The 21,902-nt window shown below is 27.4% G+C and overlaps 4 protein-coding genes across 5 annotated transcripts; 2 read left to right on the forward strand and 2 right to left on the reverse strand.

Annotated features, from left to right (window-relative positions):
• Positions 1-228: 228 nt before the first annotated feature.
• Positions 229-2,282, reverse strand: LOC122507202 (telomere length and silencing protein 1 homolog). The gene is made up of 7 exons (XM_043619806.1): positions 2,126-2,282; positions 1,869-1,992; positions 1,658-1,766; positions 1,293-1,438; positions 955-1,170; positions 685-818; positions 229-538 (listed from the first exon to the last, which is right to left on the reverse strand). Exons 2-7 carry the CDS (start codon positions 1,988-1,990, stop codon positions 372-374), a joined length of 894 nt encoding a protein of 297 aa, XP_043475741.1. The 5' UTR covers positions 1,991-1,992; positions 2,126-2,282; the 3' UTR covers positions 229-371.
• Positions 2,283-2,305: 23 nt separating this feature from the next.
• Positions 2,306-6,015, forward strand: LOC122507191 (microprocessor complex subunit DGCR8). Its single transcript, XM_043619785.1, has 3 exons — positions 2,306-4,474; positions 5,128-5,559; positions 5,753-6,015. Exon 1 carries the CDS (start codon positions 2,455-2,457, stop codon positions 4,444-4,446), a length of 1,992 nt encoding a protein of 663 aa, XP_043475720.1. The 5' UTR covers positions 2,306-2,454; the 3' UTR covers positions 4,447-4,474; positions 5,128-5,559; positions 5,753-6,015.
• Positions 5,881-15,046, forward strand: LOC122507192 (eukaryotic peptide chain release factor subunit 1). 2 transcript variants are annotated; one of them, XM_043619787.1, is made up of 9 exons: positions 5,881-6,424; positions 6,815-6,990; positions 7,173-7,300; positions 7,496-7,646; positions 8,262-8,452; positions 10,230-10,359; positions 10,689-10,909; positions 11,006-11,153; positions 11,501-11,595. In XM_043619787.1, the coding sequence occupies exons 1-9, from the start codon at positions 6,339-6,341 to the stop codon at positions 11,578-11,580; spliced, it is 1,311 nt and encodes a 436-aa protein (XP_043475722.1). In that variant the 5' UTR covers positions 5,881-6,338; the 3' UTR covers positions 11,581-11,595. The 2 variants fall into 2 exon arrangements, with proteins under 2 accessions (XP_043475722.1, XP_043475721.1); XM_043619786.1 differs by lacking the exon at positions 11,501-11,595 and adding an exon at positions 13,810-15,046 and having other exon boundaries at positions 5,883-6,424.
• A 2,291-nt stretch (positions 15,047-17,337) lies between these two features.
• On the reverse strand, positions 17,338-20,540 carry LOC122507141 (protein MCM10 homolog). Its single transcript, XM_043619703.1, has 2 exons — positions 20,347-20,540; positions 17,338-19,969 (listed from the first exon to the last, which is right to left on the reverse strand). The coding sequence occupies exon 2, from the start codon at positions 19,965-19,967 to the stop codon at positions 17,490-17,492; it is 2,478 nt and encodes an 825-aa protein (XP_043475638.1). The 5' UTR covers positions 19,968-19,969; positions 20,347-20,540; the 3' UTR covers positions 17,338-17,489.
• Between the last annotated feature and the right edge of the window lie 1,362 nt (positions 20,541-21,902).

The following is a 21,902-nucleotide window of genomic DNA, read 5'->3' on the forward strand; positions in this document are numbered from 1 at the left end:
TTCAATGCAATTAATAGAAAAGTTATTTTAGTGAGAGAATTTAAGGAACGGGTTTAAAGATTAATTTTTAGGAAAATAAAGTAGGACGAAAAGTTTATAAAGTTCTTCTTGATGGATTTATCTGCTTGTCTTTTTAGGGCTTCTGTATTTGAGAAAATTTGCATCAATAGCGGTTTGCAAATTAAGTTAAGCTTTCGTCCTACAATCGCTTGTATACACATTTAGAAATTTTAATTATAAAACTTTTTTTATTAAATCAGTTTTCAATTATGCGTCGTACATGTAGAAAAATTTAAATAAAATGACATTTTTCTATTTACAAATTGTTGACGAAGGTGAAAGCTTATATTAATCAATTCCATGAAAATTAATTAGAATCTTCGGAATTGCTTTTTAAATCTTTCGTAATGATAATCATCGGTTGCTTTATCTTCGGCTTCTTTTCTCTTTTCTTTTGAGCTCATTGTCGATGAATTCGCCTGCCTCTGTTCTCGTGCATTATTTTTGCTTTTTTGAACATCGGATACTTCGATATTGACTGGAAAGGAAAAGATATTTTATTATAAAAGAAATTGAATTTTTAGCTTCTTTTTGAATGGAGAGAAATAAATGTTAATACTAATTATGTATTGAGAATAAATATTTGGAAAATAAAAATTAAGTAATAAAATAAATATTACTTACATCTATTGTGTTGCACAAAATTAACAGCCATATTTGTAGGCACAAATTGTGACGGTCCATCTTTTTTTCTATGACGATCCCAAAGGAGTTTTAATTTTGCCTCCTCTGTCGCTTCAATGTTCTTTATTTTAGCTCTGGATTAATAGAAGTTTATTAATTAAATTTTAATTTTTAGAAGTTTATTTTATCGAATTAGTAGAAATTTATGAATTTAATTCTCAATTCTAATTTTTTAGGGTTTTTATTTTATTGACATAGAAAATTACTCACTCAATGCCGAGATCAACTTCGGGAATTCCGGAGAGCATTTGATTTGAAAGCATCTCTTCGCTCCTGTATGTGGAACTTTGTCTTAAATGATCAGGAACTGCTTGAAGAGCTGCATCTTCTGGTGAACAATAAGCTCCTTCGTTTACTGTATTTGTTTCTGATTCTTCCTTGTTGATTCGTTTTCTTTTAGATAGGTGCTCTTCTATATATTTCACCCTGTCAATTTCAGAAATAAATTAATTTTTCAGTACAAAGAAAATTAAGTTTTAATTAATTAAATAATTAAATAATTAATTAAATAATTAATTAAATAATTAATTAAATAAAAAATAACTAACATCTCTTCGTCCTCGTCGCGTTTATTTGTCTCGGCGTTAAATTGTGTTCCTATTCCTGTTTCATAAGCGTCGTTTTGTTTTATTTTTGCATTTTTCAAAGCTGCCATGTTCACCATTCCTCCGGCTTTAACATTAAATGGGTCTGACTGCAAATAGAAATTTTATTATAATTAGTAAATTATAATAGCAGGCATCACAGTACCTTTTTTCCTCAAAAAAGGTAAAAAAATTATTCGAAAATAGTAATAACTTCTTTTTAAAAAAAAATTCTGTGAATTTTCAAATGTATTTGTTTACAATTAAATTTTACGAAATTTTTAGATTAAAATTCTTGTTAATTAATATAGAGGTATAATAATACTCACCCCTGAATCTTCTGTTGTTATTTTTTCTCCTGAATAATCTCCATCGATTTTCACACCGTTACTTCTTTGTCGAAGTTTCTGAATTGTTTTCAATTCCTCTAGTTTCTCTCTAAATGATATAAAAAGTTTAATATAGAAATATTCAAATATTACAATCATTTTTTACTAAATGTAAACAGTAAAATAATTGAATGATAATGGAAAATAATACCTTAAAGTGTTACCATCATCGTCATCACCCTCTTCTTCGTTTGAACTTTCTCGTCTCCTAAGAGGTTTGCGAGATTTTTTCTTAAATACTATTTTTGGTACAGATTCCTCTGTATCAGACATTTCTAAAAAGAAAAATACTTTGTACTATAAATACTAAGAATTAAATAACAAATACCATTTAATAAAAAAAACGAAAAGAAACTACTGAAATTATAGGTTAAGTAAAAAAAAATTGCCCCATTAAGAGCAGAATACCTGCAATAATGAAATTTACAAGTTCTTTGAATATTCGTTTTGCTTGTAATTAAAATACTATTGAATATTTTTTCCGTGCATTTAACAATATTCGATTATTTATTTTACAGTTTCGATGAGCGATGAGCACATGACGGATTTTGACGTTTACACTCTGCGTCGTCTGCTTCGCGCTTGCTCATTTACTTGACAACAAGTGACGTCACTTTTCTTGGAAACCGCATTCGAAAACTAACCTAAAAACTATTTAAAAAATCCACGAGTTTCACTTTAAGTGTAGGTGAAATATTTTATTTTTTAAGTGAAAATTAATAACAAGTTTAATTAAAATGGAAATAGAGGAAGAAAATCCCAATGTGGAAACCATCTCAAATAGAACGTCTGTCGAGGAAAGTAATTTAGACGATATTCCTTGTAAAAAAAGTTGTAAACAAAATATTCATAATTCTGAGAGTGATAATATCCAAGAATTAATTACTAGTGACAATTTAGAAAAACAAAAAAAACAAAAAGTTAGTACAAAAAATTGTACTAAGGTACAATTTATTTCAAACATCGAAAATAATTCTGACGATATCGATATGAATGACGATTTTACCAAGGATGTGTGTATGAATGATAATCAAGATATTTCTTTAAGTGAAAATATGCCCGTGGAAGATGAATTAAGACAATTTGACGTTCTCGACGATTTAGATCGTCATCGTGAGGAAAGTACAACTGATTCCGATACTTATGCCAATGAAAGTAGTGATTCTGATGTTCCAGATGAAGAGATCGAGGCAATGTTGGAAGAGAGTCTTCCCGAGGAATTTCGAAAGAAGAGAAAAGGTTGCAAGGACTTTGTTCCGTATGAGGAGAAGGAAAAACTTGTATTAGATGAAATTGGACACAATCATTTTGACGTTCTCCCCGAAGGCTGGGTACAAGTAACACATAACAGTGGAATGCCACTTTATTTACATAAACATTCTCGTGTTTGTACACTTTCAAAACCGTATTTTCTAGGCGCAGGTAGTGTGAGAAAACACGAGGTACCAGTGAGTGCAGTTCCTTGTTTGCAATATCGAAGAGCACTTCAAGAGGAGCAGGCAGAGAAGGAGAGGGAGAAGGAGAAGGAACAATCTTCAACTTCCGATGGTTGCAATCTACCAAGTGCAAAAATTGAAACAGTTCAAGAAAATCGTGCAGCTCATTCTTTAGACAGTGAACAATTGAGAAAATATTGTCTCACCATGTTTCGATTTAAATCAATAAAAGTCATGAGATTTCAATCGTGGTCGGCGAGGAGAAAATTCACGAAGAGTAAAAAACATAGGAAACAATTGGAGAGGCCTACACTGCCCGATGGAACGAAATTAATTACTTTCCCAATTGCGAGTTCAACAACATCGGGAATGAATGATTCTAATGAACAGGATTGCAGCGGTGGTGCACGTCCCCCTAAACACTGGATTATGAATCCATCGGGTAAAAGTTATGTTTGTATTTTACACGAATACGTTCAGCATGCCCTTAAAAAGCAACCAACTTACAGATTCAAGGAATTGGAAAATGCCGCAACTCCCTACTCGGCGGTTGTTTGTATCAACGAAATGGAATACGGTTATGGTTTTGGAAGTAGTAAAAAACAGGCGAAAGCAAATGCAGCGCGTAAAACATTGGAAATTCTAATACCACAGATGAAGGATAAAATATCGGGTGATTCAAATACAGACGGTGTTTCATCGAATGCCGGCTGGGCAATAAAAGCAGCCAAGGGCGATTCAGACGCTGATCTTTCATTCTTCGATGAGATTTCAATCACCGATCCACGTGTCGCTGAATTTTGTGCAAAAACAACTGAACCATCGCCGCACGCAATTTTAATTACTTGCCTGCAGAGAAATTTTGGACAGGGCGATATGCAAATTGATTATTCAGTGAATACATTGAAACATCAGAGAAATGAATTTACAATGCGTGTGGGTAAGCATGAAGTCACTGTTGTTTGTCGAAATAAAAAAGATGGAAAACAACGAGCGGCGCAGGAAATTTTACAGAGATTACATCCACATATTCATTCGTGGGGATCATTACTCAGGCTCTATGGTTCACGGAGTGTTAAAACATTTAAGGAGAAAAAACAATTGGAACAGGAAATTACTTTACTGCAGGGCAAAGCAACAGTCAATCAGCCGAATCATGCGATTTTAGGGAAATTGAAGCAAGAAATGAAGAAATTGGCTGAACAACGAAAAGCCATGCAACCAATTGGTAAATTTGTTTCGTCCGATTTGCCGTCTGGATCAGCTGCCAATTTGAATAATGTCGATTTATAAAATCCGATTGTTTTGGATATAAATTCAGGTAAATTAATTATTTTTAATTTAACCTTCCTATTATTTATTAATTGATTTATTTTCTTGTTTATTTACTTACTTATTTTCTTGTTTATTTAATTATTCATTTTCTTGATTACTCACTTATTCATTTATTTATTTACTTGTTTGCTTATTTTCTGGTTGATTTAGTTATTATTAATTCTTGTTTCTTTACTTATTTATTTTCTTCTTTATTTACTTTTATTTTAATTATCTTGTTTATTTACTTATTATTTTTTTGTTCATTATCTTGTTTATTCATTTATTTTCGTAATTATTTATTGACTTGTTTATCTGTAAAAAGAATTTTTTCAGGGAAAATAATTGTAATGTCTAAAACTTGCGGCCACCCTGGTTTATTGACTTATTCATTTATTTATTTTTTTTTACTTTTTTATTTTCTTGTTAATTTAATTATTATTTTCTTGTTTATTTATTCATTTAATTTCTTCTTTATTTACTTTTTTACATATTTGTCTACTTATTTATTTTCTTATCTATTTATTTATCAATTTTCTTGTTTATTTACTTATTTATTTTTCTTCTTTGTTCACTTGATTGTTTGTTTTTAATTTTTCTTAATTGATAATAATTAATCTTCTTGTAATAAAATTGTAATTCTAATTTAATTGTTTACAGGTATTCAACACCAATTATCCTAAAAGGAAACCAAGGATAGACATGCGGATTGTTCAGGATTATTGTTTTTCTATTTCTACTATATTGTATATAGTTCTTGTTCACGTAACGTATTTCTGATTTTATAGAGAATAGAGATCAATAAACTATAATTTTATGAAGTCACGTATATTAGATAAATAAAATATAAATTATAATTGAAAAATTTTTCTTTAGTTTTCAACAATTTTTAAATTTACGCGCGCTATATAGCGGAGTAAGTTATATCAATTCTGATTGGATCGGCTGTAGTGGACAAGTTCTCTGCTCTCAAACATTGTTTCTAATTGGCCATTAATCGTTATAAACTGACCAATTAGAATTCAACGAAAGAAGAAACATCCAATCGGGAAAATTCTTTAATTTCCCCTTATTTACCTAATAGAAAGAAAAGTAAGTGATAGATAGGTCTTAAAACCCTTGACACGTTTTTTCGATTTCTTCTCAAATGTTATAAGTCTTATAATGTGTTTATTATTTACAAAATAGTTAAATATTATAGATTAAATTGAAAAAATACCCAAGTGGAAAATACTGATTAATTTTCTAATTACTTATTTAAGGAAAAATTTGTATTTGTTTTTAGGTTATGTTCTCCAATATTGTCGAAATTTTCCGCATAAACCACAGTACAGCCAATGAAATCATTTGATAGGACGAGTGACCTAGCGTCGCGACAGTCTTTTTGCTTCCCAATTTGTACCGTGTGGAACGTTTGAGAAAATTACTGACGTTTCGTTGTGGTTGTGTGCTTTGCTATTCGCATGGCCGACGTGTGCATTCCTGAGTTTTTGTTCGCGTGGTGTCCCTCGTTATTTTACAGGTGTCTTTATTAAAAAAAAAAATAAATTGTGTTTAAAAAGGGTTCAAGAAAATTAAAATTCTCTTAAAGAATATCACAAAGTGAGTGTGCATCGTGTCAAACCCACAAGTGTACCGTTCGAACGTTATGTCGTGCACGTTCGACCTGACATAATCCGGTTTGAACTGGATTTCGGCAGGTTCTTTAAGATAAATGGACTGGCCGTTCATTTCAGAAATTGTGCAGAACGGCTTTAACGAAAAGAGAAGTGCTACTTTTCAGTTTTAATTAACCCCCAGGGGAAACCCCATCCAGGAACTAGGTAAAGAATCATTAAGTATAGGAACCACGCGACTTCCAGCACACAGCAATGTCCAACGAGGAGACATCCGCCGATCGTAATGTCGAAATCTGGAAGATCAAGAAACTCATTAAAAGCCTTGAAATGGCTAGAGGGTATGTTATTTTCGAATATTATTACCTAAAACTTTCCTTAATTGAAACAACATATGTTCCCATACTTGTGCATTAATTGCAAATTAAAGTCAGCCATCCACGTATTATATTTTCTCCAGGATGTCCGGAAAGTTTGTTTAGCTATTTATTTTCTACTTTGAATTCACTGATTTCTATTTCAGACAGTTAATTGTCAACATGTAGGTTAATATTCACCATTCGGAGCATAATTAACATTATGCAAGTTGTTGAAAGCAATTTTCTTTTCTTTGCCATATTTTTTTAAAGCAATATGTTATTTGAAAAAATGTTATTGATTTTTAATGAAAATAATTGGAATGAGTTTTGATTGCGCATTGACTGTAATTAATTTTAATTTTTGTCTTTTAGGAATGGCACAAGTATGATTTCGTTGATAATACCTCCAAAGGATCAAATATCAAGAGTAAGCAAAATGTTGGCCGATGAATTTGGAACTGCATCTAACATCAAATCTCGTGTAAATAGATTATCAGTTCTTGGTGCCATCACATCGGTACAGCATAGGCTAAAGTTATACACCAAAGGTAATTGGAATTTCACATAAAAAAAATACATAAAGTACATAAAAAATTGTGTATTTAGAAACTTAAAAAAAGTATAAAGAGAATTAATAGTATGAAGAGTAAAGAGTAATTAGTTAATTATAATTTCAAAGAGTAATTTATTACTTATAGTAATTAGAAGAGTAATTATCTTTTTATTTCAGTACCTCCAAATGGCCTGGTTATTTACTGTGGAACCATTGTAACAGAAGAAGGGAAAGAAAAGAAAGTCAACATCGATTTCGAACCCTTTAAGCCTATTAATACTTCTCTTTACTTGTGTGATAATAAGGTATTAATTAACAACAGTCAAAACAATTTAAACTGTGCCAAGTTTGCTTAATATGAATTATGTAATCTAATTTCTTTAGACGTACTTTTTTTTAAACTTAGTTTATTATTGAGAGATTTGAATTTTTTTTTTTATAAACTTTTCGTAAAATTTTTAACAGATTTTTGTATTGATAATTTAATTATTTTCTTCTAGTTTCATACTGAAGCGCTTACTGCGCTGCTTGCAGACGATAACAAGTTTGGTTTTATTGTTATGGACGGTAATGGAGCGCTTTTTGGTACACTACAAGGAAACACACGTGAAGTCTTACATAAATTTACGGTGGACCTTCCCAAAAAGCACGGTTCGTATATTTGGAAATTAATCTGATATAATGTGTTACTAATTCGAATAACATTCGCTTTCAGTGCAATTTTTTTGACGAAGTTGAAGTCCACAACGTTTATCAACGAAAAAAACGTATTTAATGCATTCAAGTATTATTTTTAATTTAATAATTGTAAAATAATTATCAAAATATAAACATCAATCTTTTTTCTAAATATTTTTGTTTCAATATTGCTGCGTCATTTTTAATTAATTTACTAAGTGAACAATTTTTTTTTCGTTGATCAACGTTGTGGACCTCAACTTTGTATTTTTTGCAAAGATTGTAAAAGTACTTTTTTATTCTTACTTTTTTGTATTTTTTCTCTTTCTGTAAGTTTTATTTCTAGTATTTCTCATTTGCTTAACAGTATCACTCTAATTATTGTTAATAAAGATTTTTTTGGTATAGAAAAAATTGTTTGAGCAAAGAAAATTGTACAAAAAAATTTGAATATACTAAAACATTGTTTGTAAAGAGAAAAATTGTTTTATAATAATAAATTGTTTTATATTTCAAAAATAATTTTAACAATTATGTAAAAGAGAAGAGAAGAAAGATATGTTTTAAGAAACAGTAATCTAATTACAGGCAGAGGAGGACAGTCTGCTCTTCGTTTTGCCCGATTACGTATGGAAAAGAGACACAACTACGTCCGTAAAGTTGCTGAAGTAGCGACTCAGCTTTATATTACTAATGATAAGCCTAACATTGCGGGTCTTATTTTGGCTGGTAGTGCTGACTTTAAAACAGAGCTGAGTCAGTCTGATATGTTTGATCCTGTAAGTTACATAATATATTAATCACTTCCACGCAATTAATTTCTAACGTTTTTCTCATTTTTCTTTCTTCCTTTTTTTATTATTCTTTCTATGTTTTTTCGTTTCGTTTCTTTCTTTTCTTTCTATTTTTTCTTTTTTTCTTTCTTTCTTGATGGAAAAATATGGAAATATTTGTTTAAATACAGTCGAGCCCAGGGTGTCTACTAACCAGGAAATCCGGGAAATAGCCGGGAATTTAATTTGACTGGGAAAACCGGGAATAAGCCAGGAATTTTATGCTAAATCGGGAATTTTTTTTATCAAATTAAAAAAAGTTTTATTATTTTAATTTGCTTTTAAAAAATCGTTCTTTATTTCAATTTTTATAGATATTTACACTGTTCTCTAAAATTTCAATTAGTTAAAAATAATTAATTTGATAATAAAAAATCAGTCACTGATTCAAATATAGTTAGTAAATAAATTTTAAAAAAATTATCGAATTAATAGAAATTTTGTAAAATTCAACTGAAAATAATTAAATTTGTTAAAGAATTTCATAAAAAATTTTTTAACAAATCGAATTTTCAAAGTATTTTAATTTAATAATTGATAAATAATTGAATTTTATAAAGAGTCACGTTCTAATGTTTTCATGTTTCTTAGTGCGAAGATTAATAATTAAAATTTTTATTAGTTAATTCAAAAAAAATATACACACTTAAAATTATTTAATAAAATTGAATTTTCGCAAAGTTTTTTTAAAAATTCTGAAAAATAAGATTTTTGGAATGTTTTAATTCTATTGTTTCAAGATAATAGAATTTTTATAAACAAATAATTGAAAATTTTTGAAATAATTGAAATTTCTTTAAATTGTATTAAAAATAATTAAATACTATTAAAGAATTTTATTTAAATTTTTCGAAAATAATCAAGGGAAGTTTGCCACCGTAATTATAATTTTATTTTTAAAAATTTCTTCGCAATATATTCAATTATTTTCATAAATAGTAAAACTCATTGCAGAATTTCAATTATTTTTAATACAATTTTAATCAAATTCCTCGAAAAATGTAATTAATTATTCTTAAAAATTTTATTAAATTTCGTCAAAAGAATTCAATTATTTCTAGAAACTGTAAAAAAATTCTTCTCAAGAATTCAATTATTTATATAAATAGCAAAATTCTTTAGATTTACTAAATTATTTTGAATATTATTTTAAAAAAAAATTCTTCACAAGAATTCAATTATTTTCACAAATTTCCATAATATAAATTTCTTCCCAGAAATTCAATTATGTTTAAACATTTTTTAAATTTCTCCTCAAAATTTCAATTACTTTTATAAATAATTAAATTGTTCTCCACAATTCAATTATTTTCAAAAATTTTAATAAATTTTAATTTATTTTCGAAATCAAATAAATTTAAATTTGATGAGAAAGAAAACGGGAAAAATTAGGACAAAGCCGGGAATTTTGTTGAACGAAAATAGTAGACACCCTACGAGCCTGTCGGAATGCAACACTATTTTAAGAATTTTTTTTTTATATTATAAAATGTCCAACAAGAATTAATTTCACTTAGTTCCGGAATATTGTAAAATTATTACAAACTTAAATTATAAAACAATTTTTTAAGGATTGTTTACTGCAATAAAATTTGAAAAATCGAGTTACATTCCGACAGGTTTTACTGTACAGACATTTTTTTTTAGAAATTTATTAACTTTTGAAAAATTCGGTACTAAAAATCTGTTGTGAGGTTTTTGTAAATGAAGAAATTATTTTCAGAGATTGCAAGCTAAAGTTATAAAACTAGTTGATGTTTCGTATGGAGGAGAAAATGGTTTTAATCAAGCCATTGAATTGGCAGCTGAATCCTTGCAGAATGTGAAATTCATTCAGGAGAAGAAACTTATTGGTAAATTATTTATTCTTCAAATTTATTGTTCTTTATAATTTTTTTTACGTAGTAAAAAATTTTTTTTACGTAGAATAATTTTTTTTAATATGAATTTTAAAGTAAAATTTTTTTAAACTGAAGTTGGCGTCGACCCTGAGCGTCGAAACCTTAAATGATAGTTTTCGACAATGAGCGTCGATGTACGGATACAAAAGAACCAAAAGAAATTAAAATTATGTCCCTGAAGTTACCTTCAGGGACATAATTTTAATTTCTTTTGGTTCTTTTGTCATCCCTTGATTTTTATTTCTTGAAATCGTGTTTAAGACAAAATTTTTGAATTCAAGGTCGCTATTTCGATGAGATTTCCCAAGACACAGGAAAATACTGTTTCGGCGTTGAAGATACGTTGAGAGCCTTGGAATTAGGTAGCGTAGAGACTTTAATTTGTTGGGAGAATTTAGATATTCAACGATACGTTCTGAAGAATCACACGAACGGTGAGGAAAAAGTATTGCACCTAACGCCTGAACAGGAAAAAGACAAAACACACTTTACTGATAAAGAGGTAAATTATTCTTTAGAACACACACTAGTTTTTAACACACACACACATACTCGTTATTTTATTGATAAAAATACTTTCCTTTTTTTAAATTATCAGAGTGGTGTAGAATTGGAATTGGTAGAATGCCAACCGCTACTCGAATGGCTGGCGAATAATTACAAGAGTTTTGGAGCAACATTAGAAATTATAACGGACAAGTCCCAAGAAGGTTCACAATTTGTCAGAGGCTTTGGTGGAATTGGCGGTGAGTTTTTCTCAATAATAATTTATATATTAAAAAAAAATTAACCGCTCCGATTAGTTTAATTCGAAAAATTGTGGTTCCACGAACATCGACAAGTTCCTTCGATAATTGAGATTTGACTAAAGAAAAAAAGAAAATGAAAATTTAGAATAGGTTTTAGGAGATGTAATCTCCTTTAACTAGATTTAAGAAGAAAAATACTAATCAAATTTTCACCTGATAATGCATGTTTTTTTTGCCACTAAAATGTGGAAAAAATTTTTGAAGATATGAGAAGAGATTTTTAGCTTTTTGAGAAATCGTGTTCGATAGTTAATAATAACTGTAGAGCATATGTTCGAATTTAGGAATCCTCCGCTACAAAGTTGATTTCCAGTCACTGCAGGCTGATGAGCCTCTTGATGACGTTGACCTCGATGATTACTAATTTCATCCGTGAAATACTCAAGAGTCTACCAGGTAGAAGTTTATCTGTTTTGAGTGAATTCATTCATATTTCGTGTTTCGTAGAATTTCTCATTCTTGATAAATAATTCGATGGATTTGTCGAGTCGTCTCACTAAACTTTAAATGAACACACTTCTTTCTTCTCAACTATTTTGACAAATTTTCTTTTCTTTTTGCTATTTTTCTAGATAAAAATAATATTTTCTCTTTTTGTATATTCTTTTTTTTAATGTTATAATGTTTGAGTAATTTTTATTTTTTTCTATTTTATTTTATTCAGTGAAGTAATTAAATTGAAAAAGTGCGTTCATTTAATGTTTGAGAATCGTAGTAAAAATGTATATCGACAAACTGCTATAATTTCTTCATTGAGTTTTCACTGATTAGAATAGTCCTATATATTATTTCAAACGCTGAATTCATAAAATATGTTTGTTTCTTCATGTCATGCATATGCACTGCACATTTATTACAATTTCAAAACAGTATAATTTGGAGTTTTATTTTTTCTTTTCAAAAAAAAAAAGGAAAGAAATTGTTTATGGAGAAAATTTGGTTTTTAATCGAACTGAAGGAAATTTGTTTTTTAACTATATATTGAAGGAAATTGTTTATGGACAAAATTTAGTTTTAAAAGAATGAATTCGTGGAAAAAAAAATTAAAAAGAAAAACATTTGGTTTTTAGGGATGGAAAAAAATTTTTTGGAATTGAACATTTTTATTCCTCTATTTAATGGAAAACACATAGTATTTCTAAATCAATAATTACGTAATTTCAAATGATCAATTTATTATCTTTACATTTGCAAAAACTACATTCATAATTAAGTAACAATTTCATAAATACTAAATAATATTGTGCTCGAAATTATCTTTTTATTGCTGATTCTACATCTTTTCTCTTTTATTAATTGCATGACAAAAGCTTTTGTAGTTTTTCTTCCTTCTTTTAGATGAATTAGATGGAATTTCTGTAGATTTTTATTTTACCTAGTGCTGTTCAAAATTATTTTAACTAAAGATTATTTTTAACGATACTTCACAAGCATTTTAAATAGGAAATTAAATTGTAAATATATTTTTAATATTCCTTTCGCTATTCTGGCAGTAATTGTTGAATATTTACCTTCTTTTACTTTATTAAAATTACTAACGGTAGATTTTACTAATATACTCTAATTAATTAATTGATAATTAAAATGTAAATTTTAACCCGGCTGTGAAAACTTTTCCTTAAGTTTAAAATGTACTTTGTTTAAATATTGAGGAAACACTTTCTTCAAATTGTGCATGCTTTGTTGTTCAGTACCCGAAAGTAAATGAATATTGTATCTGTAGCTAATTCTAAAATATTGATGTAATTTTCAAAAATTGCTGTTATTTATTTATAATTTTTTGAAAACGTGATAAAAATTGGCAATTGTTTTTAAATGTAGTTACTTTTCTTTTGAATTATTAAATTTGCACGTTAACATTTGATATTTTAATAAATGTTTTGATTAAAATTCAAAAAGACTTTTTTAATCAATTTTTTTTTTTACTAACAAATTTTGATTACGATTTTAGAGGGTAATGTACTAATATACCTTTTCGTTTTTATTAGCTCGCATATCGGGAAAGGTATAGTACATGCTTTTTAATATAAAATTCCCAATTTACAAAAAAAAAAGAATCAAACAATACTATAGAGTATTCCCTTAATAATAATTTCTGTAAAATTCGCTAATTTTAGAATACTGGTTTTTGAAAGAAATAAAATCATGAGTCTTACAATCCTTTGAGTATTTTAAAACAATTATGGCTAAGTTAGTCTCCCTGTACTTTGAAAATCAATAAAAACAAGCTAGTGTATTTTTCTAGAAACCTTAATATTCTTCTAAGTAAATTATCGGTTCACTTGAAAAACAGTTTTACACTCTGGGAATTGACTACACATTTTTATTTACATAAATTAACATTTTTAAAAATCGTTTTTTATAAATTAACATTTTTCTAATTCTATAAATTAACATTTTTAGAAATCTTTCTTTCGTAAATTAACATTTTTAAGAAACAACGTTTTTTTGTCTTTAAAAAAAACAAGAAAATAAGTAATTTTAATTTGAAAAAATACATAAAGAAAATTCGTAAAAATTTTGGAAAAATACAACTAGGAATTAATTACAAAATTATAACAATAATAATAAAAATTGTCTTTTTTTATTGCAGGAATATTGCGCTACAAAGTCGACTTTCAAAGTATGCAATTGGAAGAAGATGAACTCGATAATTTCGATCTGGACGATTATTAAAGCAGTTGAATTTACACAGACTACTCGGTTCTCAATGCTTATGAGAAAAATAATTAAAAAAAAAAAAAAAAACAGAAAAAAACGCACTGCGTGTTTTCTCAATCGCGTAGTATTTTAATGAGAAGCACTTTTTGAAAAAGAAAAAAATTCCAACAAGAGGCAATTTATAAAATTTATAAAATTAGTGAATCGTTTCAATTTTTATCAAGCATTACGCGATGAGAGAAATCTCCAGTTTGTCGCTTAGATTGATGATGTGCACGGGAAAGAGCAACACGAAGACTGTGACACTTAATAAAGCCAGCTTGATACCTGCCTACCATCTTTAAAATAATAATATTAATAATAATAGTAATAATTCACGCAAAACATTTCAGAATTAAACGATATTTTATAATTCTTTGATTATTCACATGGATTTGTTTAATCATTTTCAAATAATCTTAGCAATATGAAAAAAGACAAAACAAAACTATTTGTATAGTGCTACGAAATATCGGAAACGATAAATTTTTGTAAAATCGCCTTTTGCTCCTTTTTTTCTAAATGTTATCGGCTCAAAGAATAATTATCATCATGGAGAGAGAGACAGAGAGAGAAAGAGTTATATTGTAATAAATTGAATTTTAGATATATCATTTAGCCTACATCGTGCATTTCGTAAAATTCATATGAATAATGAAAGCATTGCACAAATTTTTCAGACTTCAAATTATTTTCAATTTGTATTTTTCTTAAAAAAAATGAAAGGATAGATATTTGGGAATTCAACTGGTCACATCCGTCTCTACGACAATATAAATATACATGAAAGAAGAAGAAACAAAAAATTGTATGTGAAAAAATTTTGCCTTAAGCGTGTCATAGTTTTGTACGATATCTTTCTTAGTTGTCAGCGAAAAGAGATAAAAAAAATAATAAAATTTACACAATAGCGTAAGATTTTCGAGTCAAGTTGGTTTTTGAACAACTTTGAAAAATCAAAATCTCAATGCTTTTCCATCAATTTTTCGCGAATAAAAGCAAAAAAAAAAACAATTCTTGAGTGAAACGAATTATTAAAAACTAATTAAGAAACGATCCTAGTGTTGTTACTTTTTACTTGCTTTCTCATCATGATGCCTTTGTAATAAAAAAAATGAAATTGAAAAAAAGATACGATATTAACCGAAGTATTATAAATATTGCAAACAAAATGCACCAGTTATTAATCGAATATGTCATTTTTATCTATATTGTAGATCGTAGAGATTGAGATTCAAGTCCGGAATTTATTTTTAATCAATTTTTAGAGAAAAATGAAAATCAGGCAGAAATTTAAATACGTCTCGTCATTTTTTATTGTGAACAACGAATTATCGTTCACTTGTTTCTTATCAGAGATTGGTAATAGAAATAAATTTCAGTTTTAAGAGAAATTTTTAGCTTTTTAATCGATTGTTTATAAAAAAAGGGAAAAATTTGAAAAATTGCTCAAGAGTTTTTTTCCAATCTCTGATTTGATTTGATAAGCAAAAGGTGGACGTGAATGTTTAATTTTTTTTTTGGAGTAGATAGCTAGATTATTTATTGCCATCTCTTTTTGAGAAGTTTGTCACTCTTGTTTTGATAACAATTCTCATTATTGAAGAGATCCACATGATATTTAGAGAAGTAAAAGAAAAGTATTTTTCTTTTCATTTTACTTTTTGATCTTTTTTTTGTTTTTTGTTTTACAATGTACTTAGTTTACGCAAAGTGACAATGATTTTTATTTTAAAATTCAAGGAAATTAATTTTGATTTTATTTCTTCTTTGTTTTGTTTTTTTCGTAAGTGAATCAGGCAAGCGATGCTTTGTATTGATTTTGAAAAATGCAACGATGTAAGCACTGCAACACACACTTTAGAATTCTTTTTTTTTTAAACTTTTTTTCTCTTCTGAAAATTATGAAATAGTTATAAATTAAGCCTCATGCCTGGTGTATGTACAATGCAATGCAATATTTATGTATGTTGAATGATTCAATGGGTATCAAATGGTATGTAATTGTTACTAGTTGATTGTAGTGCTGCTAAAAAAGAAAAAAGAAAAAAAAAACTATGTTTATCCGGGCGGAAGAAACTGTGAAAATGGTGACTTTAGATATGAAATTGAAATTGGTTTAACATAGAGAATAAATTTTTATATTACTAAAAAAAAACAAGGATAGCGGGTATCATCCTTCATTCGATGAAATACATAAAAACAAAAGGTTACAGATTATCAGACTCGGCCCTCGAATTAAGGATTAAATTGTCATTTATAACTTTTAAACTTTTTGCATTTGCATTTATTTAAGAACCTGCATGTTCGGCTCAACGAATTTTTATTTTCTTTTCAATGTATACTTTGTTACGTATTGTTTTCTCATAAATATGAAAATTTTCATGAGATTTTATTTGTTTTTATATTATCGATAAAAAATAGTCACTGGAATTTTTTTTTCAGATGCAATATTTTTTGACTGGATGATTGATATTTTTTTTGGTAAATAATTTCAAATGGATTCGCTCGGAAAGAATCGAAAAATCGAAGGTACGGAAGTTATTTTCTTAATTATATTACATTAATTAATCTATATTTTTTTGCAGTGAAACTAGAAATTATATTATTTTCCATAATTTTGCGTTAATAAGTGGATTTTTAAAAAATTTTTAAAGACGATAGTTTTGATTTAAAAAGATGTTATTTTAAGTCTTTTAAACTTTCATAATTACAAAACTGTAAATAATTTAACTCTTGCATAGAATTTTATTATAATTTTTGAAAATTTTTTAATTGTTTGGAAGAAATTTATTCAAAACTTTTGAAAATAATTAAATTCTATACAAGGAGTTTATTTAAAATTTTACTAAAATTATTTGAATTTTTCGAAAGAAATTTATACAAATATTTGAAAATAATTAAATTCTATAGAGATTTTAGTATTCTTAAAAATAAATAAATTTTTGCAAAAAATGTTATTATTTTTGAAAATAATTGAATTTTTGCAAAAATTTTTATAAAAATTGTTAAAAATAAATTAATTTCTGCAAAGAATTATATTAATTATGGAAATAATTGAATTTTTGCAATGAATTTTATTATTTAGGAAAATAATTGAATTCTTGCGAAGAATTTTATTACTTATGAAAATAATTGAATTGTTTCAAAAAATTTGTTTATTTAGAAAAAATATAAATAATTAGTTAAATGAATTTTTTTTGAATTTTGAATCTGAAATCATTCAAAAATTAAAGTTGATACTTGAAAATAAAAAAATTTCCAAGTTGGAAAATAATAATAATAAAAAGAGTAAAATTTGCTGGTATTATTAATAAATTAATTTCAGTTACAAAAAAATTTACGTGTTAATCGATTCAATAAAAAATTGGAATATTTTTAATTGATAAAAAGTATAAAATTGAGAAAAATGAAAGTATTGTTGTTTAAAATATTTGCGGTAATTTATTATATATTTTATTTATAGTACATTTTCTCTTTTGAGAGAAAAAAATATTTTCTAGGCACAATTCTGACATTGATGGTCAATTTTCCATTTAGTGGTGATTATTTACAAGTGGAAAATTAATTAGATTATTCCGGAACGAGGAGATTGAGATTTGAGTTTGAAATATCAGAACCAATGAATTTCTCTTCGCCTCCTCTGATTGATAATGCTGTACCGGGAATTTTCACCTTCTTCTCGTCCATCATGGCAGCACGTTTCCAATTTGAGCCATTGCATTTTTTACAACTCGCTGTTGGCACAACGTCCAATGTCACTGTTCTATTACCGCAATCGCCACATTTGAAAAATCTCTTCACGGCGTCAATAACTTTAACGGAATGTGCCAATTCCTTGCATAAATCTGATCTCGAGAATGCCGTGTATTTGCACATTGGACAAATTACTGCCTTACAGGGAACCTTAAATGTTGACATCATTTTCTCTTCCATTTTTTCCTTTATCTCGAGTTTTCCGAAATATTTTTCCTTCTCCTCTTCCTCGGATTTTTCAATGAGATTAACGTGCGATGAGCTGGTTTCTAGCATTTCTTTGAATTTGGCGGAAAAATTTTTTGTTTCTTTCAATTTCTTCTTTTTTTTCTCCTCTTCGTGGTCGATTTCACGTTTTCGTTTTAGGGATTGCTCTTTCTTTTCTTTGCTCTCGAGAATGTGGTTTGGATTTGATTTTTTGAATTTTCCATTTTCTCGGACGAATTTCAGGGCATTTTGCTTTGCGGAGGCCTTTTGTTTGTTTGTGATTGACTCTGATAGATCGATGCTACCTGATGTTATTCCACTGCCAAGTTGGGGAAATGAAAATGTTGGTTTTGTATCGGAGAGTCCGGGGGAAGATTGTTTGGGTGTCATAAGGGAGTTTAATTTTGAAATTGGTTTGGAAGTTTTTGGAGATGTTGTAGATTTTGTTGATTTTGAAAGGCGGCTTAGATCGAACGGTGAAGAATCGGTGGGAGTTGCAAAATTTTGCTTCATTGTCCATTCTTGTAGTTTGCTTCGACTGAAACCGGGAGTTTTTGATAAATAACTATCCTCGGAATTTATTTCCTGTAATTTTGACAAAGTGAAACCGTCTTTCTTTTTTGGTATCGATGATGGACTTTCATTAATTTCCTGGACATTTTTTTCTTTCTTTTGTGGTGTCGATGCCACGATGGGAATTTCAAAAGTTATTTCCAAATCTTTAGGTTTTTTACTTTCTTTGTCGTTTTTCGAGAAATTTTTCAATTTACTAAGTCTTTCGAAATCTTTCTTTGACTGATTGCTCGTTAACTCGACCATTTGTTTTTTAACTTGTGATTTAGTTTCGACGGGTAAATTTTTAATTTTTTCGGTAGATTCTTTTTTTTCGAATTTTTTAGAACCGGTGAGTAGAGCTAAACGTTCTTGATCTTTTTCGAAGAGTTTTTTATTTCGTTTGGCGGGAATTCCGTGAAAATTTTGTGGCTGACCTTGTGTTATTGCGGCTTGAATTTTCTTTTGTCCGAAAGCTTTGCCAAAGTTTGAAGGTTGTCCTAGGCCTCTTCCGTTTGCGCTGGATTGAAGATCAGCGCGACGGGAGCATTGTTTGTATTCCTTTTGAACGTGATAGACGCAATATTCACATCGGTTTCGATTCACAACTGATGAGCAGGGTTTGCCGCTTTTTGTCGTTGACTTGCACAGTCCCATGTCCTTGGAAGTGCCGAGGATCATCACTTTTTGAGCATTATCAACTGACAGTGTCGCTTGATCCTTGTCGTCTTTATTCTCAAGAACATTTGGATTTAGAATGCCAATGACAACGCCAGTTTCGGTTTTCCATAAGTTTTTGTACGCTCCACTAAAGAGAAAAAGGGAAACGATATTCATATCGAAGGAGAGATCGCTGATTTTCCAGATGCAATATTGACTTCCTTTTTGTGATTTTAAAATTGGTGATTTATTTATAACAACTCCGGCGATTACCCAGTCTTCTTGGAGATTTGCAGTGGCTAAATGTGATTTCACTTTTGAAACTGTAACTGGAGTACGACCGAGCATTCGTTCCTTTAATTCCGTTGATGACACTAGAGGTTTTACTATTCGAAGTCCAAATATTGGATCACTGTAAACGTCACTTTTTTCTGGAACTTTTGTCGAAACTGCGGATAAATCAATATGAAATCTCGATTTATTGGCTGTATTTATATTACTTGATTGAGCAATACTTGGAGAGAGACTATTAATGTCGAAGGATTTTTTACTTTCTTGTAATACTTCCCTGGTGATGAGTCTGTCCTTCTTCTCGAATTCCTCTTTTTTGAGAATATCCTTTATTTCTCGACCACCCTCTGAATATCTACTTAATTCAAAATATCGTTTTTCCTCATCATCAGAAGAATCAAGATTTTCATTGTAAATTGACTTTGTACTTTTCTTTGCTTCTTCAGTCGAATTTGAAATCGAATCCAGAAAGTTAAAATTTAATTCTTTTAAGGAATTTTCTGGATTTTTTGGTTCACATTCAGCTTCTTCATTTAGAAGATCATTTAACATATCTCCTAAATCTGAATCATCGTCGTTGTCCATGACTGAAAATAAAATTTAGTTTAATAATTCATTACTTTAAAAAATTAGACTAATATTTCGATAAAAAGAATAATTATGAAATTATAAAATTATTAATGATTATGAAAATTAGAAAAATTTCTATAAAGAACGAGAATTTTCTTTAAAAAAATTTCTGCTGTAAAATATTTATATTTCATAACAATTTGGAGGTTGTATTCAAACACAGTGATTTTCAATTGAATAAAATAAAGTTGGTTTATAAACGAACAAATTGTTTCACAATAAATTATATACTTTTGTGCATTATGAAATAATTTTTCATATAATGATCATTATTACTCTTTCATTATTTTACTTTTGACAACATAAAAAGAAATGATAAATATTAATTTCTTACCTTATTTGGAATTTAAAAATTCAAATTCTTTGTTTTCTAGTAACAGAATAATAGACTGTTTTTAATAAATATTTAAAAATATATATAAGTTTGTAAAATTAATTAGTTTTTGCGATAAAAACTTGACTGTTTGACATTTGTGTTCTTAACACGTTTACACGCTTTACCCGCCAATAGATAATCATGAACTAATTAATTTTAATAGAAGGTGTTAATAATTTTTGAAAGTTAGTTTCTATTTTTTCGAATAAAAGAGTAGATGGCGCTATGATCTGTTTCTTATTGGGGAATAAAGGCGTATTTTCAAATTTGATTAATTTTTGCAAACGATATGTTTATTGGCTACTTAACCCCGCGTATATTTAAAATAGCCAATTAGGATTTTTGATATTAGCGCTTGCGCAGTGCAATTAAGCAGATTTTTGAAATTTTTTTAATTACGGAAAATTTGCGTGGCGACAATCAAAGATCTAAAATTTGAATTTGAAAATATTAAAAACAAAATTATAAAAATAATGTATTAATTATTATAAAATTAATTAAATTGCATTTTAATTTGGAAATATTAAAAATAATAATAATAAAAACAAAAATAACAATTTAGCAATCGTAATAAAATTAATAAAATTGCATTTGAATTTGAAAATATTCAAAAAGAAATTTTAAAATTATAATAAATAAAAAATAATTAAAATAAAAATTATATTCAGGTATTTGAAATAAAATTAATCAAGTAATTATAATAAAATTAATTACATTTTGAATTTGAAAATATAAAAATTCAAATAAAAATAAAAATCTAGTGATTTTAATAAAATTAATTAAAAGTGCATAAATAAATTAAATTTTCTTAGCTGTAGAAAAATCTTTCTTTTAAAAATGAATTACACTTATAAAGTAATTCAAATAAAATTAATTTATAAATTACACTATTTTGAATTTGAATATTAAGAACAAAAATTGTAATCAAGTAATTGTAATAAAATTAATTAGATTCATTTTGAATTTAAAAATATAAAAATTCAAATAAAAATCTAGTGATTTTAATAAAATTAATTAAAAGTGCATAAATAAATAAAATTTTTTTAACTTTAGAAAAACTTTTCTTTTAAAAATGAATTAAACTTATAAAGTAAAAGTTAAATTAATATTTTGTATATTAATCGCTCTAAATTTTGTTTATTTTTTTTCATTTGAAAGATTGTAATTTAAATTTAATAAAACAATTATTTGTTATTAATTAATTAAAGTTAATTTTAAAAATATATAAAACTTAAGTTGTTTAAAATTTTTTATTCATTTTATTTTGTTTATTTAAAAAAATGAAAATTTATTTTAAAAAGTTATTTTTATAGTTTCTTAAGAAAATATTTCTAAAATACATTTACTGTAAATTTACTTGTAATATTAATTACAACTTGCTAGCAGTAAATTCTAAATTTGAAATGTAATTTTAAAAATGTCAAAGTATCAAATTAAATTTTTGGATAAAAATAAACATAATTTAAAAATTTCTAAACAAAAAAATATTCCTAAATTAAAAATGCAAAAATATA

The sequence above is a fragment of the Leptopilina heterotoma genome, unplaced genomic scaffold, assembly GCF_015476425.1.
Source record: "Leptopilina heterotoma isolate Lh14 unplaced genomic scaffold, ASM1547642v1 Lhet_45, whole genome shotgun sequence".
In the NCBI taxonomy this organism is placed as follows: Eukaryota; Metazoa; Arthropoda; class Insecta; order Hymenoptera; family Figitidae; genus Leptopilina; species Leptopilina heterotoma.